At 41.2% G+C, this 16,648-nt stretch overlaps 1 protein-coding gene across 2 annotated transcripts in view; it reads right to left on the bottom strand.

Moving 5' to 3' along the window:
• LRPPRC (leucine rich pentatricopeptide repeat containing) overlaps positions 1-16,648 on the bottom strand; it is a 576,320-nt gene that overhangs the window by 545,106 nt on the left and 14,566 nt on the right. For both annotated transcript variants that reach the window (XM_069233999.1, XM_069233998.1), the window contains exon 2: positions 1,725-1,915. In XM_069233999.1, coding sequence (XP_069090100.1) covers positions 1,725-1,915 — 191 coding nt within the window. The remainder of the gene's footprint in view (positions 1-1,724; positions 1,916-16,648) is intronic.

Consider the following 16,648-nt stretch of genomic DNA (forward strand, 5'->3'; position numbering starts at 1 on the left):
TCATCAATAGACATAGACTAGTACATTCTGCAGGGTGTGTAAGCTTGAACTATATTCAGCCATGTGTCAGGAATTAGTCTTCTGTTTCCTCTCCCCCATTTGCAGATGTCTAGCTGCTGCCAATTGGGGCTGTGCCATGTAGGGAATACATACAAGCCAATATAATGTTTATTATTTTCATTCAGTTTACTTTCCTTATATTAGCTGTTACCAATATTATTGTGATGCATGCCACATATATTCTACTCTAGCTTGGCATATAATAAAAGCTCATAATATACTAGTTCAGGAGTCCTGTTTGTGCTATCTTAGGGGATAGGATGAGAGGATTCACCAGTAACCTGCCAAGTATTTGGCACGATTCGCTGTATACACTAATAGAGGCTCTTCTGGTAGGTGTGACATCTGTGCTAAGAGCTTACCAGAGACTGCAAACATTCAGAAGAGGGTGTGTTACTCACACAGTAAAGCAGCATGCCGCTGGAAACTGCTCTCACGCCACATAGTGCGACGGGTGAAATGGGTAAAGGCACTACTGCAGAGTTCAGTGTTGGGCAAAATATGTCAAACGTGGGCTTCTTCATGAATTTCTGGAAAAAGGCATGGACAAAACGTGTAAAATGCCTTTTCCAGGGTGGTGTGCCATTTAGAGAACCCTATCTGAAGCTCCTAATCCAATATAAAGTAGATTTTTTTCCTGTGATGTAATTTCCTTCTGAAATGTACAAGGGGAGTAGGTGTCGCAACACAATGGTTCCCTTATTTTTCCATCCCATTCTTTGCCCTTCCTGAACTAATTTTATCCCATATTTCTTCTTTTTGCACGTGGAACCTCTAATGGATCTACTCCTGGGCACACTTGGCTCTTTTCTCTTGCCTTATGCCAGAGTTTTGTGCATTGCTACTATCTCCAGTAATCTTCAATCAAGAGCTACAATGTTGCCAAGGAGGTTTTTCATTTTGTTTGGGTGTTTTTGCCTCCTAACTGGAACTCTCTTAAGAAGACACGTGATTTCTTTTATGTGCATTTTTAAATGTAGTGTGGCACAATGGCTACTGGGAGGAGTCAGGGTTTATGGGGGAAATCAAGAAGGAAACTTAACAGACCTTTTCAGTAACAAGCCCACAAACGAACTCCAGCGGGACCTGTATTTTCTCAACTCTGCACAACTAAAAGGTATACATTTGTAGGCTGGGAGCCATGAGAAATATACTAGGTATATTCAAAACCTTTGGCACACAATACTAAGCCAATAACGTCATTCCAACTTTACATTTGTATTGTTTCTGAGATAGTAGAGTTTCACTTGCTGATACAAGGAGTAGGTTCGTAAGCCAGGCTGGGTAAGTTGATAGAATGATTCCAATTCATCATCAACATAAGTCCATATTAAGTTTCCAACTTTCAGTTTATACACTGTCATTGCAGAGCTGTTTGAAACAGTATGAGGATTTGAAGCGCACAAATTATCAAACCTTATATCCAGAATAATATTTGGCTTCTTAAAAAAATATATACCAGTGTTTGTTATTGCTTCTGTTCTAAAATGTTATAGATTGACGTTATGGCTTTAAAAGTCACAGCACAAGTGTATATACATATCCCTTTACAATAAGTGCAGCAGTAGTCAGGTTTTTTTAAATGCTCTAGCTGGACAAATCTCCAGTTACTAATATAATTTAATAGTTAATGTCTGGAGCAAGACAACTTAAATGTGGCTTACCTGTGCGGCAAACATCCTCGAAGATTCTCATGAGGAGAGTTTTAGTTATGCGGCCGGTCCTTCTAACAGAGGTGTCTAGTTTATTTAGGGCCCAGTCAAAAAGTTGTGCCTGCTTGGCGCGAACAGCAGAACTTGGTTCTTCATTTGTGCTCCCTTTCTGCTGTGTTGCTACTGTATAAAGTCTTACTTGGCTAATTAGGAGGAGACAGAAAATTAGGACCATTTATAATATTTGGGAAAAACACCTGATAAATATTGAAAACTACTGCAGAACAAATTAAAACTGTGATAAGAACAACATTTTATAAAAGCAACTTTCATTCAACTGGCAATATCATGTTCATATTATATGTGCAAAACTGGCATATTTTTTTTAATGTTTTTTGAATACCTGAACGAGCAGCAGAAAGAATTCTAAACATGACTACCAAGCAAGAGCTTTTTGGGAATGCACATTCGTGCCCATACATACATTTGTTAACTGATATACATTTTTACAATGACAGATATATATATATAGCTAGATATAGATAGATAGATAGATAGATAGATAGATAGATAGATAGATAGATATAGATATATTAAATATTTTCAAATAAAACTTTGAAAACAACAAACATCTAAAACATGAATAATGATGGCAAATTTGCTGCTGCAGGGCAAGTGAATGGAATACATGTCTAAGGTCCATTCTCCAGGGTACAGTCAGAGCTTATGATCAGTCCCACAAAGTTCAGGTATTCATATTTAACGTGTTACAACTGAAATCCAATTTGTATTTCAAAAACTCAAAGGTTGATGTGGATATAAGAGTGAAGGAACCAAGTTGTACTTAAAACAGGTCACACATTTGACACATACAATTTCTGAAACACCATGCTGCACCACACATAGGACAGATCTGATGCCTTGCTCATTCAATCACTATTGCTTTTTGTCATTGTCCTCATTAATAGACACAACATAGCAGAACCAAGGTGTCATAAACATAATTTTTTATTAGCATTGTTAATACTACCACAAGTAGATACCTGATAAATCGACCTTGGATAGCAGTTTTAGTTCTTGCTTACCAGACATGGAAAGCTGCCTGTTTGCAAAAAGACCTAATTTTAGTTTACATTGGGCTTAGAGCTCACCCACTGCTTTCCAGTAGTTAACTTTACTGTCACTCATTTACTTATTTCTTACTCGCTAGCTTGTGTGGGCTCTCATTACTTTTTTTTTTTTTTTTTTTTGGGTCCCTACCCTGGAGCATGGCCTCATTCTTTCTGTTGTTCCACTGCTTCCTTTTCAAGGACTGCGTTTTTATTTTTGATTAAGCACTCCATGAGAGTGCATGTTTCCCAATTGTCACACTTGTGTACTTCAGTGTTGCTTCCGCTCACTTATGTGTTTTACTCAAATCCCCTCTTTGATGTACTCGCGATCTTATGCTTCTCCCTCTTTTGCTTTCTTGCCAGTGTGCTTCCCCTCTCCACCTCCACATTTCTCACTCACCTGTGAGCTTCTCCTTCCTGCTGTACTCCACAGTGCTCTTTCTCTGCAGGGGTGTGGAATTTAATAACGTATCTACTTGTTGCTTCTTAAATCTACTTGCCTTGTAACAAAATCTACTTGTCCCTTTGGCACCATGTAGTGTGGCGATAAATTATGGCAGCTATCTCATTATGTGAGAGCTCTGATAATAGCCTCTCTGATTATGCCAGGCCTACTACTATAGTAGGGTTTGAATGTTTGCAATTTCTATCCCTACTATAGCAATTTCCTTATTTTGTCAACTTTCTGCAGATCTACATACTGGGGCCGACGGAAGCAGTAAGTTATAGTTCCAGGATTGGAATGCCTTTGAATCTGCAAACCTAATAACTTGCATGTTTTAAGGATTTTCACCAGCTCTTCCCTAATCTTTTCCCATAATGAGATTGACTCATGTGAAAATTTATCTACACACACATATATTTGCTTGTGCTAAAATACAGTTCACAAATATTTTCTAGGAGTACGATTTAATGGTCTATTTGTGTAAGTTCTTGTGAATTTATGAAAGCCACAAATTCAAAGACATTTATCAAATTTGGTCTGGAGTTAACAAAGACATTTTGTTTTTATTAAACTTCAATTTCGCTCTCTATTTATCAGCTAGCTTTACTGTGAGGGATCACATTCTGCTCTTCCACAAGGAGCATATGGGCATACAAAGTAGTTTTGTTCAGTGCTATGAAAAAATACTGTCGCAATCAGTGGCATAACGAAACTGGAGGGGGCCCCCCCCTGCAAAGACATGGAGGGCACCCACTCCAGACTCACTCAGCACAGGTGCTGTACGGAGGGGGTTTCGGGGCCTTTGTTACGTCGCTGGTGGCAATGTTTATGACAAAAAACTTTTTTTTGTTTTCCTTTTTGCCAGTGTATGTTACAATAGTGAGGATCTGGCAGCTTCCACAACAATAATGTTCTACAAAAGCCATGTCAAAACAAGACAGGCATTGTATCAATTCGCTTTGCCAGTGCTTGTTTATTTTCATGCTTCCAATAATCTTGTTGAAAATGGTTAAGGTGATTTTCTGTTACGATTATTTTTTGGAAATAATAGCATGCATGAAAACCTGCATGACTAAATGACGCTTCAAAGAAAAAGCACCTACATTTCATAGTAGCGAAATGTTTTTTTTCCTATTTGCATTTTTTTCTGAAATTTGATTTTGAAAGCTTACAAGCTTCTGCAAATATTTGTATCTAATCAGGGAGTATTCTGGGAGCCCTACACTTAGCCTCAAATTGTTAAACTTTCCAAATGTAAATCTTTTTTTTCCTTTTTTTACTGGAACCACTGTCAGTAGTGCAGTGTGACCTTAAAATATTTATTTATGGCGCTCACCTTGATAATGAAGGCTTTTCATTATTGAACCATAAATACGAGTTTGAACAGCATTAACATCTGGAGACACATCACCTAAACTGCAGACAGTACGCTTCTCCGTAAACCAGCAGCTAAAGGGTTTGTGCCGCAGGGGGTAGGGCCTTCTTGTCCCAAGGACAAAATAAACATGAAAACTTGTTGCACTTGACCCCAAACATTATGTCCCGGGCGACAGCAAATCCACATCCCTGTCTCTGTCTTGTGTTCTTCTCCTCCCGTCCTCAGTGTTGCTTCCCCCACCCTCTGTGTTGCTTCCCCCACCCACGCCCTCCATATTGCTCCTGCCACCCCCTCCCTGTGTTGCTACCCCCCTCTGTGCCCTCCATGTTGCTTTTGCCTCCACCCACTATGCCACTTCCCAAACCCACTTTAAACAGAAAATCTTTGTGCGCTTTTAGTTCTTTTTATATTCCAATCCAACTGAGACTAGTAAACAAAAAAAAAAAAACAGGCTGGCGTCATTTGGTAGGGACACATCCATGGTAAAGCACACCTACTAAAAAAAAAACAGCCATTCAGAAAGGCTTTGTTCTCTTGTCTTCTTTAGCCATGCTGTAGAGCACTGGCAAATACCACTGGCAATGCCAAAAGTTCGCAAATCCAAATTCTAAAGTTCTCAATCTCCGTAGGCACCTGTAAAATTCTGAGTCTGGTGCCCAAATGTTTTAAACACAATCAGCATTGCAAGAGACTTAGGGCATAATTTAGATCTCGACAGATGTGTTACTCCATCACAAACGAGACAGATATTTTGTCCGCGAAATCTAAATCTAAATAATGGGATTTAAATTTTGGCAGATGGCACATCCATCACCGCTGTGGCGAAGTAATCTGACTGCAGAGTTCTAAATCACGCCCTAAGTCTAGAAATGGTTCCATGAATGGATGACGTGCATTCTTCCGTTGCTTAGTCAAGGAAACATCCTTTTGATTGGATAACTTGCATTCTTCAGCTGCTCACAATCAAAAAGATGGTAAAGAAGCAACTCCAGGGGCGGGACAAACAAGAAGAGGAAGGAAAGCCATTGAATAATAAGCAAATGAGTGACAAGAAAGAGAACCAATGGGCTGAGACAAAGACCATTGCAGGTTTTGGTACGGCCCACAAGAAGTCTTTCCACAACAGACAGCTAATAGCCGAGTCCAGTCAAAACCAGATTAAAGATAGTCATGTCATAGAATATAGAGCAGCTTTTGCTTCTAAAACCATACAATGATAGTTATAGTCGCAATCATTTGAAATCTCCAGTTGAAATAAAAATTAAAAAAAACAAAAAAATAAAAACACTATTACAAACCATAACCAGTAAAAAGTTCCACATGAAAGCACATCATCAGATATCAGCAATTCTGGGATAGCAGAAGCATGTTCCTGGATTTTTTTTAACTCATAAAATTACAGGGGATTAAAACTGCCAGTTTAAAACGCTGACCACTAAAGACTTGCATGGGCTTGCAACATTCTACAGTCACTCCGGTGGGAATCGACCATTTCTGTGAGAGAAGTTTAAAGCAGATATTTTGTGAGTAGTTTTATAGCACAAAGCACATGTATCTAGTTGCACTCCTGCATAGTCTCTTGAAGGGCTGATATTCTAGAATTACGTATTGGAGACACCATGATCATCTTCAGGGAAGAGTCCCAATAAAACATATAGGTCTCAGTAATAATAAATGTTAAGGGGAAGACCCTCTAAAAAATATCCTTGGACAACCTTAACAAGAATTTGTCTCTTGAAAGCCCGTGTAAGAAATAACTGTATGGCAAACCTGTTCCATTTCTTAATGCCAGTGTCAACAAATTGGCTCAGAAAAGCGAGACTCCTATGCCCGGAAAACCCAGGTCCCCTGCTTTTCAGATATAGTAGCGCACAGATTATCCCAGTTCATAGTTTGCAAACCAGAAGGCACAAGATTCACAAGTCATACCATAACATTTTGTAGCTTTCACAACATCGAAGAAACAAACTTGCAGAGACTCTCTGCAATCCCCACAGGAGTATGGATACTCTAAAAAACACAAAAACACTCCAGAGGCAAATATACTTGACAGAATTACAACAAATACCATACCTACACTAGCAAAAGGCTTCGCTTATGAATGAAAGTGCCTTTTATGTCGTTGATGGGGTTAGGCACTCAAAAAGTCAAACACACACTGTGTCAGTCATTTTTGCACTCATGCATCCATTCCCCCATCCATCCAATGACTCATTTTTGCGTTCACCCTCTCACACAACCACAATACGTTTGCAATAACGAAACCAAACATGCAACGGGTGCCCATCTAACAGACGTACTGTAAATAGTCTATTGTTGTTTCAACGTTCCAACATGGCTGCCACATTTAGAACCAACTTATTGGCCATGTTTTGATGTTAACACAATGGTACTTAATGGACAAAAGCATTCCATAATGGTCTCCTTGTTTGGAGGAAGTGACCATGTGGGATCCAACACACTGTAGATAAAATAAGTGGCAAGCAAGAAGTCTGTAAATACAGCCAAGAGAGCCATAGTGTCCTCCTAAGAAACATTAAAATACAAAGAGGAGAAGCAAAGAAGTGAAAGTGGAACTTTAAAAGGAGGTAATGAAAACTAAAGAACTGGCCAACAAGAGTCAACACTGATGACCTATATATACATTTTTTTTCCCTTAAACTAAACATTAAAGGGACCTAATAGTTAGGCTCACATTTCAAATATACAAAACCATAGAAATTGCCCTGTTTTCTCAAGTAACTATAACTCGCGCCCTAAGGTTACTAGAATTCCGGCCCAGGTAAGTAAAAGACAAACCACAATTAAAAGTATATTGACTTTAACATATGCTTTTCACAAACATTGTCAGGCGCACCCGGTCACCATAACCAACTGAGGCCTGTTGTACTGAACTTAAGCTTTCCCACAATGCAACCATTAGTCTTACAGCCATAAAATGAAATTGTATACAAAATTACAGTTGGCAGGGCAAAATACCCCCTCTCCTAAGAGGGCTAACAAGGATTCTGACAATGCAAACCTTCTATTATCAAGATTTAGAAGAGTGGATAATCAGCACCAAAACCCATGCCTACAACGGTAATCTATGAGAAACCATGTAACAAAATAGTATTCTATACTAAAGCGTACATATAGGTAACAATCTACTTTGCTTTTCACAATCAATATGGTAGGGCTACTGCCTTTATTGTAACTTTCATTATAAATAAGCAGGCCCATAACTGTTATAATTCACTTGTCACCAAAACCATCTCAGACTTGAGTTTATCAGAAGGCTTTCCATAAGGCAACTATCTGGTATACTGTAACGAAATTACAAATAAGTATTAAATGCAGCCGTCAAAACAATATAAAATTCCTTCTAATACCGTCTCATAAGGAGTACCATCTTGGAAATGGTCCATCTGAATGGGTTTTACGGGTGTGTTACCAATACCAAACCCCTTGCCTACTACAGTAGTCTGTGAGGTTCCATGTAACAAAATGCCTGCTAAAAGGCTTTGGCATAGTGTAATACAATAATTCTTAAAAGTGTATTTAATACATGCTTCTCAAAATATGTCGGTGAGGGCTAATGGCTTTGTCAATACTTTTCATAATAAAGAGATCAAACCTATGAATGCTGGCATGACTTTTCCCAATAAACCAATGAAGCCTTTACCATTTGCTTTACCGGACAGCGCACTATTCCAGTGCACAAACTGGAAACAAATATGCATATGGTTATAAAATTACAAAACACGTGGAAACATACATCTTGCAAAATAATACAAAACCTCTCTCAACAGGGCCTAACAAAAACCATCACAGGAAAACCCCTAGAGTTTGTCAGAGTACTACTGTACTCTATGAGAATACATGTAACAAATTAACTGTCTATATCCTGAAACGCAATACGAAAATAGGCAACTGTTAAAGGCTTAATGGCATTAACAACTTTTTTTTCAGAATTAATAAGCCATACCAACTGCATTTGTCATAATGTTTCATAATAAGGAGACCAGACCTATGGCACTGGACATAATGTTTCCCAGTAAGGCCTATAACTTGTCACCATAACCAACTCAGGCCTACTTGAGCTTTTTCACAAGGCATTCATTAGACACACAGCCATAAAATTAGAAAAATATAAGCATTTACACTTGGCTAAGCTCTGAACAAAATACTATCCTTCCTTAGAGGCCTTAACAAGGATTCTCACAGAGCAAATCTATATCCACGGTTTGCCATATGGGTTAACCAGCACAGAACCATAATCTACTATAGTAATCCGTTAGATTTCATGTAAAAAAAAAAAAAAAAAGACCTATCTGTTGGCTTTGATAGAACAATCCACAATTAAACGCCTTTTTAACATATGCTTTCACAATAAGTAAGACCTAGTGCTTTCATTATAACATTCATAACAAGCAGATTAGGACTTTAGCCATGATCATTCGTTTGCCACAATAACCAGCTCTGTCCTGATGCGAGTGTAAACTTTGCCACAAGCCAAAACGCGCAAGACAGGGGGCATGGCCTGGATGGCCATGAACCCTCGCTGCTGAGATCTGGGACCAAAGGAAAATAAATCATGAGATGCACCAGGTCAGCATGGGTTCAGCAGAGTCCTGCGGCACCTGAGGTTCTGGCACTGAAGAAGGGTGGCACAGAGGCAGTTCCCCAAATTCTGAACGGTAACTTGTGGAGGTAGCAGCTTTACTACAGAAAATGGGAGCGCCTGGCCCTTAACTAGCAGCCTGCCACAAGGACGGCGTGTGCTGCACTGCAGCAACAGTACATTGGGCCCAGGGTAGAGCAGCGGCGAGAAAACTGAACCCATGGTAACGGCCTGGGGAAACAAGCAGCAGCCCTAGTGGTGAGGCAGGAGCACAAGAGACCAACACTAGAGCAAACCGGGCTTTTGGCCAGGAACTGAGCAGATGAGATCTCTGAGACCCAGGGAAGAACATTGTTGCCACTTCTATGGCTCCCCAAATGACAGAACTAAGTAGGGGCACTTCCACAGATAACAGGGGCCCCTAGAGCACTGGGGGAGTCTGTGGCCTCGATCACAGGCCTGTCCTGCCTAAACTAAGCAAGCAGAACACAAAGGATAGGGGGGCCCCAGGCCTCAGAGTGAGTGACTAGAGCGAGATATGGTAGACCCCACTGTTCACCACAGTGCCCTGCATAATCTAGCCCCCAGCACAAGCGTGATGGCCTGGGACACTGTTGGCAAGCACCCAACCCCCCAAAAACGCAACTACGGCAGCGTGCAGGGAAAGGAGGCTTGTGAACCACGGGGTTCTCATCTCTGGGTGACACAAAAAAAAGAAACCTGGGTCGAGGCCAGGCAGTCATCTACCCCTAGAAACAGCCCAAGGGACTGTGTGGCCAAAGCTAGCTGGAAACTCAGCCGTCTGTCATAACTGAGCCAATCCCTTCAGCTTCAGGGTGCATCCAGAAGAACGGTGCACCCCAAGCAACTCAAAACAGCAGAGGACATCAGGGCGCAGGGTCAGAAAGTGGCAGCAGCAGCAAACCTAGATGGGAAGATGAATCTAGAGTCCCATATGGAAAGGATCTCAGTGGCAATCAGGAACACAAAAACAGTGCTAAAGCATAAGAAAGAAGCAATGGTGCTTGAAGTACGTCTAGTACGCTTAGATCACAAAACATTGGCAGAAAGAGTAACAAAGGCTGAGAAAAAATGACTCAGATCTCCCTCTTAGCCATAGAAGGCACCACCCACCTACAGAAACTGCAGACAGTTAAAGACCCCAACGGCCTGGCAGAATGAACTATGTGGAAGGTTGCTCCTGGCATGATGACAATGGGAGCCGGACTGGCGACCCCAAGAAAGCCGAAGGCCCAAGTGCACAGCTGTGTGTGAACATGGCTGTTAAAAAAAAAAGAGTACTAGGTGGAAAAGCCTTAAACCTTTACATAGCAAAACGTGCCCATAGGGTTTAGCGGCAACCGCATTCGCCACCAAGAAGGATCTTAACCAGACTACCTAATTTTAGAGACCAAGACCATATTCTGCAGGTGGCGCGATCTCACAGGCCCTAAACAACTGAAGGGAGCCAGATGACCATCTACCTACACCTTACTAATGCTATACAGAGACAGCACAAGACCTTTTTGCCAGTAAAAAGACATCAGTACAGTCTGCATTTGAAGTGCAGTTTGTTCTTTCCTGCAAAGCTGAGAGCGTCCATGCTGGAGGAGTCGCAATTCTTTACCTCTGAAGCACAGGTCTGGGACTGGCTGGAAAGCAAATGCCAGCAAGAACAGAGCAAACCAAGCTGAAAGGCTGGCAAGAGAGGAAACCAAAGTGTTGCATGAGCCGGGGTGTGCAAACCACCCAGATATATATATATCTCAAGTGTATGTATAACATCCAATGAAAGCTTATACAGCAATTCCACTAGAAGGAGTGCCACCTTGCAGTCCTTCGTCTAAAAGCAGTTGTACACATAAGAGCCCTGCTCTCTCTTAGGAGATGAAATATTTTCTACATTAAATGCAAACAGTCCAAAGGGGCCCACAGGTAGCCTTATTCCATGTGGAAGTAATGGTTGGTGCCAAGGAAAGCGGGCGAAGCTGAGTGGGCCAACAATGGCTCTGGTACATGGAGGCGAGAGCAACTGAAGAGTACGGTTACCTTGAAAGGTGAGCACATTATAGCGGGCAACATCACTGTCACAAGGAGTGGCCATCTTGCAGCAAGATTCCTAGAAAAAAAGCACTGTGTCCATAAGAGACAACAACACAGAAGAAGGACTATGGAACCATCTGGCAGCAGTGCAAACAATTACTGTCTGTAAGTGGATAGGATGTGAAAGACATATGGAGTAAGGCTTTCATCTTCCATCTCCTTTCACCATCAAGTTGACACTTTTTACAAAACAATCATGAATTCCAGTGAGCATGGTTATCATTTGAGACAGCATGCATCTGCGCATCAGCAAAGAAGAAACTGAAAGAAGTCCACCAATCACCGCAGCATGAGGGCTTGGTAAGTAATCCAGCTGCTGCTTAAATGTACATTATTGAGCACAGAAAAAGGTGCAGCAACAGCATACATGAACACTAATGACACTTCCAACTTTCAGGCTGGGAGAGACATTTGGCATTTGCAGGACATACTGTGCCGTTTACTACAAGAGTGGAAGGAAAGTTTTTAAGCTCACATAGAAATAGGTGCTACAGTACGCCTAGCAATGTGCCGAATGCCCATTTTTCTATTCAGCCAAAACACATTTCACCTCAATTTACTGCTGTGCTGACAAAACCTAAAAATTAACAGACACCATCAAATTTTAATTCATATGTGTGTGAGACTGAGACAGGCACAGATGAGGTTCATTATTCACACTCTCTGGAAACACACAAAAGGTTAAAGGAGTAATGCTTGCAATTTGTCTAACCACTGACAATCACTACGGGTAACATCCCAACTAGACAGAGGGGGGGGGGGGGGGGGGGGGGGAGTAACCAGGTAACACCAACAAGTACACTATATCACATGGCAACAATGTCTATTGGATACTTTATCTCCACATATTTCTACAGGCATACCAGATTACCCCTCTTCCAATTGTGCACTCTTTGTAAATAACCAACAGTCAGAAGCTACTAGTAACAGAAACAGGGAGCTAATTAAACAGACGATCATCATTACCGCCCGTCCATCCCTCTCCTTCCTTCTCAACCAATGAGGCTCCCTTGTCTCCAATAGACCCATTCCTCCTCTAATAAAAAACACCCCCACCGTCTCCTCATCCTGTTATTTTTTGTCTCTAGATGGACTTACCTTTACCTCTCCCTTTGTTGTTTCGATCCCCGTCGGGAGCGAAGCTCTGGGCGACGGTTTACCAGCTTGGCTGCAATTCCTGTCCGTCTGCATCTCTACGGATGGAGCGTGGCATGCAGGCGCTGTGACGGAGTCCAGCGGTTCTGCTGTGGCTGCACTTCTGGGTTGGCATGCTTCTACTGTGTTTTTAGATGGGCGGTAGGAGCGGGTTTGAGCCCGTTTTTCTTTCTCTGTGTTGGGCGCAGGGGGGACTGTGTTAGGCCCTTATTCTTGCTCGGCCTGGGTCTCCTGTGCTTCATACAGTTTTTTCCTTGGCAGGGTCTGTAGCTCACCACATCCTACAAGCGCCTACTATGCCACAGCCAGTGTTATTTGGCAGTATCTTTCCTTTCCGATGCCTAGTTGGTTTTGTGGTGTTCGGATGGGGCCAGAAGTAGGGGGTGAAAAATCACCTGTGGCCTCGTGTTTGGGCCTTGGTCCCTCGTGCTGCAGATTCAGAGTTCCCATTTCGGTGTGTCTGGCTTCAGTTCCCTGCTTTTCGGCACCGGTCTCCTGCTTTCGGCTCGGAGGGTGTTTGTTGTAATCTAATATGCAAAGGCTCCTTTAATGACGGTGTTGTTCCAATGCCTTAGTGATGAGTGAAACTTATGTTTCTGGACAGTGACAGTTGCCGCTGGCTGGTGAAGGGAGAATCAAGTTGAGCTGAGCGATATCTCATTAAAGCTCATCGAGATCAGTGTCGTTACTACAGATTTTGACGGTTACGGACCACCAGCACAGTCATCCTTACCTCGACTCTACTCAACATAAACTTACCCAGCGTCATCCTCGTAAGCCAGTCACATATTTGTTTCAACCAGTGGTCTACGTCATTCGGTCACTTCTTCGTGAGTCCTTCAGTTCATGTTCCTCATATTTCCTCTAAAAATGGCATGGATATTTACTTAACATAATTAATTTATGCACACGAGCTCAGCACGAGCATTTGGAATTATTGAAAGCAACGTCACACATCTCATGTTCTCTCGCTCGTCCTCCGGTCACTAAAACAGCTGAAGGACTAAGCTTTATGGATACGATCTCCACAGCAACCCTGCACGCGATCAGACGACTCACATTCGTCTTCCAAACACTAAAACCGATGAAGGTTAATGAATATGGATACAATCTCCATAACAACTTTGAACTACCTAATTTGCATATAAATCGGCACTGTAAACAAAACAAGAACGGTTTCAGATTATTTACAAAGCGTTATATTTATATGTATTCGAGGAAATAGTACAGTGAATCAATATATATTTAACATGTTTTTAAATATATATATATATATATATATATATATATATATATACACACACACATACAATAATAAAATATATAAAGCGATTTGCTTATTTCCCCTTGTGAATTGGCTATTGATCTCTCTTCAATTTTGCCACCCCCACAATTATCTCATCCAGGAGTACCAACTATTGAATGGGATAAGTGGATAGATATTTTTGATAATTATGTGGAAGCTTTAGAAGGTCAAGAATTTAGCCCAAGGAGGAAAAAAGCTATATTATTAAACTCATTCAGAAAATAGGGCCAACATATTTTCAGATATTTACTGGTGGCAGTGGTGATGCAGGACAAGCAATTGAAGGCCAATTTATAGAAGCAAAAAGAAGACTTGAAGTATAAGTTTTATACTCAGTCCCAAAGACAAGGAGAATCTTTTGCCGAATTTGTAACACATTTAAGAGAGTTGTTCATAAAGTGTAAATTTGTGGCAATGATGGACGAAATGATTTGTGACCAGTTGGTTGCGCAGAACAGAAATAAGATTTAAGAAAGACTATGGGCAATGAGAGACCCATCGCTAAAGGATGCCATTGAAATAGCTAAAGTGATAGAAGAATCGGATTACTGTATGCGTGATATTCACAAAAAAGTAAAAGGAAGAAAGTCAAGTTTCACCAGTAAGTGCAGAAGTTGCTATAATGAAGTTAAAAATATGGTACTCCTGCTAAGTCATTTTGCAAAGTTTGTAGCAAGTGTGGAAGCTCATACCACAATTCTGAGCCTAACAATTGTTATGCTACGGGTAAAGAGTGCAGAATTTGTGGTCTTAAAGGCCACTTTGCCAGAATGTGTAAAGATAGGAGCATCAAGAAAGGAAAAGTAGCAAAACTGTCTGAAGAAATCACTGACATCATTTATGGCAGCAGACAGAGTTTTATGCGTCAATGAGCAAATTGAAGTAGTTGGAAGGAAAAATAGACCAAAAGCTTAATTCACCATCAGAGGTAAGGAGGTTGAATTGGTGATCGATTCAGGCTCATTGTCTACCATCATTGCAAAGGATCTATTTACTAATGTGTGGCAACATGTACATTTATTACCAAAAGATATTAGAGCACTTAGGACAGACAGTAACCAAGAAAAGATTAAGAATGGACTATTGGTGGCCTGCAATGGACAGTGATATTGTGCAATGGGTGGAGCGGTGTGCTGAGTGCCTGGAGAGTGAGAAAAGATTGAAAGTGGGATTTCAACGTGAAGAAAGTAATATTCATGACTCTGAAATTCTTTGGCACAGTGTATGCATGGATTTCAGAGGACCAATGTCATGTTTAGATCACATGAAGAGGTTTGCAATAGTGTTGATAGATGTGAACACTAGGTGGTTAGTAGTCAAATATATTTCTGAAACATCTAAGAAAACAATAGCAACATTATGTCACATTTGTCAAGAGGAAGGTTTCCCAAGAGTATTGATAACTGACAATGGTACGTAGTTAACCTCAAATGAGACGCGGGAATTTTTATTATCTTGTGGCATTAAGCATTCTTGCACGGCTTTATATAATCCACAACCCATTGGAATTGTAGAAAGGGCTAACCTCATGATTAAAAAATGCTTTACAACTTGCAGTAACAAATAAGATGGATGAAGAAAGCTTGATCTATGATTTAGTGTGGGTGTATCGCACCACAGAAAATTCTAGCAATAAAGAAGTACCTTTTGTGAAAATGAGGGATAGGACATCTATTACCAAACTGAATCCTTCGTGGATACAAAGTTTGTTAGAAAGAAGGAGTAAACAGGTTAGCACTAACAAGTTTTTAGAGAGTAGTAGTGCAGAAAGAATTCAACCAGGTGATTTAGTAAAAGTAAAGGAAGGGCGTATCAAGAAAGGTTTGGGAAGAATCAGAAGTCCGTTTGAAGTGAAGAAGGTGAATAGGTGGCATGTTGTGTTAAAATATGGTGAGTGTTGGAACTTGAGGAGAGTTGTCAAATATGGAAAGGAAGGTAGTGACAGGAGTGTGATTGAAGAGAATGTTTGTAATGGAAATATGAGGATGGGGAATGAAGAATTGTTGGAGAACAAAGAAAAGTTGGGAGCTAATTTAAGCGATAAGCATATTAGGGACTTGAATTCGCAACGCAAGTTATAGTCTGATAGTTAACAGTATTATTAGTAGAATTCGAGACTGAGAAAAGCTCCAAAATATTTATCAGACTATGTAAAGTAAGTAATGCGTTTCCACTACAGATTTCCACTTCCCCACAGCATGGCTCGTGTCCTTCTGAGTGCTGGAGGAATGCAACCCTTATGTCTGGGTACTAGGAGCAGGTCATGGTCTGTTGCTTCGGACGGTGGGGGCTGTATGCGGATCTTTGGCTTTGGTGGTGCCCTCGTCTTTTTTTTTTTTTGTGGTTTCCCCAATGAGTTCTGCCCGCTGGGTTTTCCATACTCTTTCCGGTTCCGGTGAGGTTCTGGTTCTGAGGGTTGCTGTCATGTTTGAGTCCCACTCAGTTTTTTTATCCTGTCTGATTTGGAGGCCTTCGCTCTGGAGTCCTGTGCTTTCTCTGCTCATTGCTGCCATGGTTTTGGTTTACTGGTGGGACGTTTTCTAGCTTTCCGTGTGATTGTGTGTAACCTTTCCATGCCTGTGGTTGACTATTTCTCGCATGCCTGCTCACTTGATCATGAGGGAGCCATATGGTATTGTGTTATTTTTGGTGTCCTTTCTCTCCTGTAGTTTACCTTCCCTGCCTTATGACCTTTGCTGCACATTGCTCGGAGTCTACCTAGCTCAGTGAGCCCCTGGTGCCGGATGGTTTTCCACTGTTTCAGGACTCGTTTCTTTTGCATGTCTCATTCAGGCGTTGTGGTATTACAACTAGTTGACCGGAGTGCATAGATC

Source organism: Pleurodeles waltl, chromosome 5 (genome assembly GCF_031143425.1).
Source record: "Pleurodeles waltl isolate 20211129_DDA chromosome 5, aPleWal1.hap1.20221129, whole genome shotgun sequence".
NCBI classification, from domain to species: domain Eukaryota; kingdom Metazoa; phylum Chordata; class Amphibia; order Caudata; family Salamandridae; genus Pleurodeles; species Pleurodeles waltl.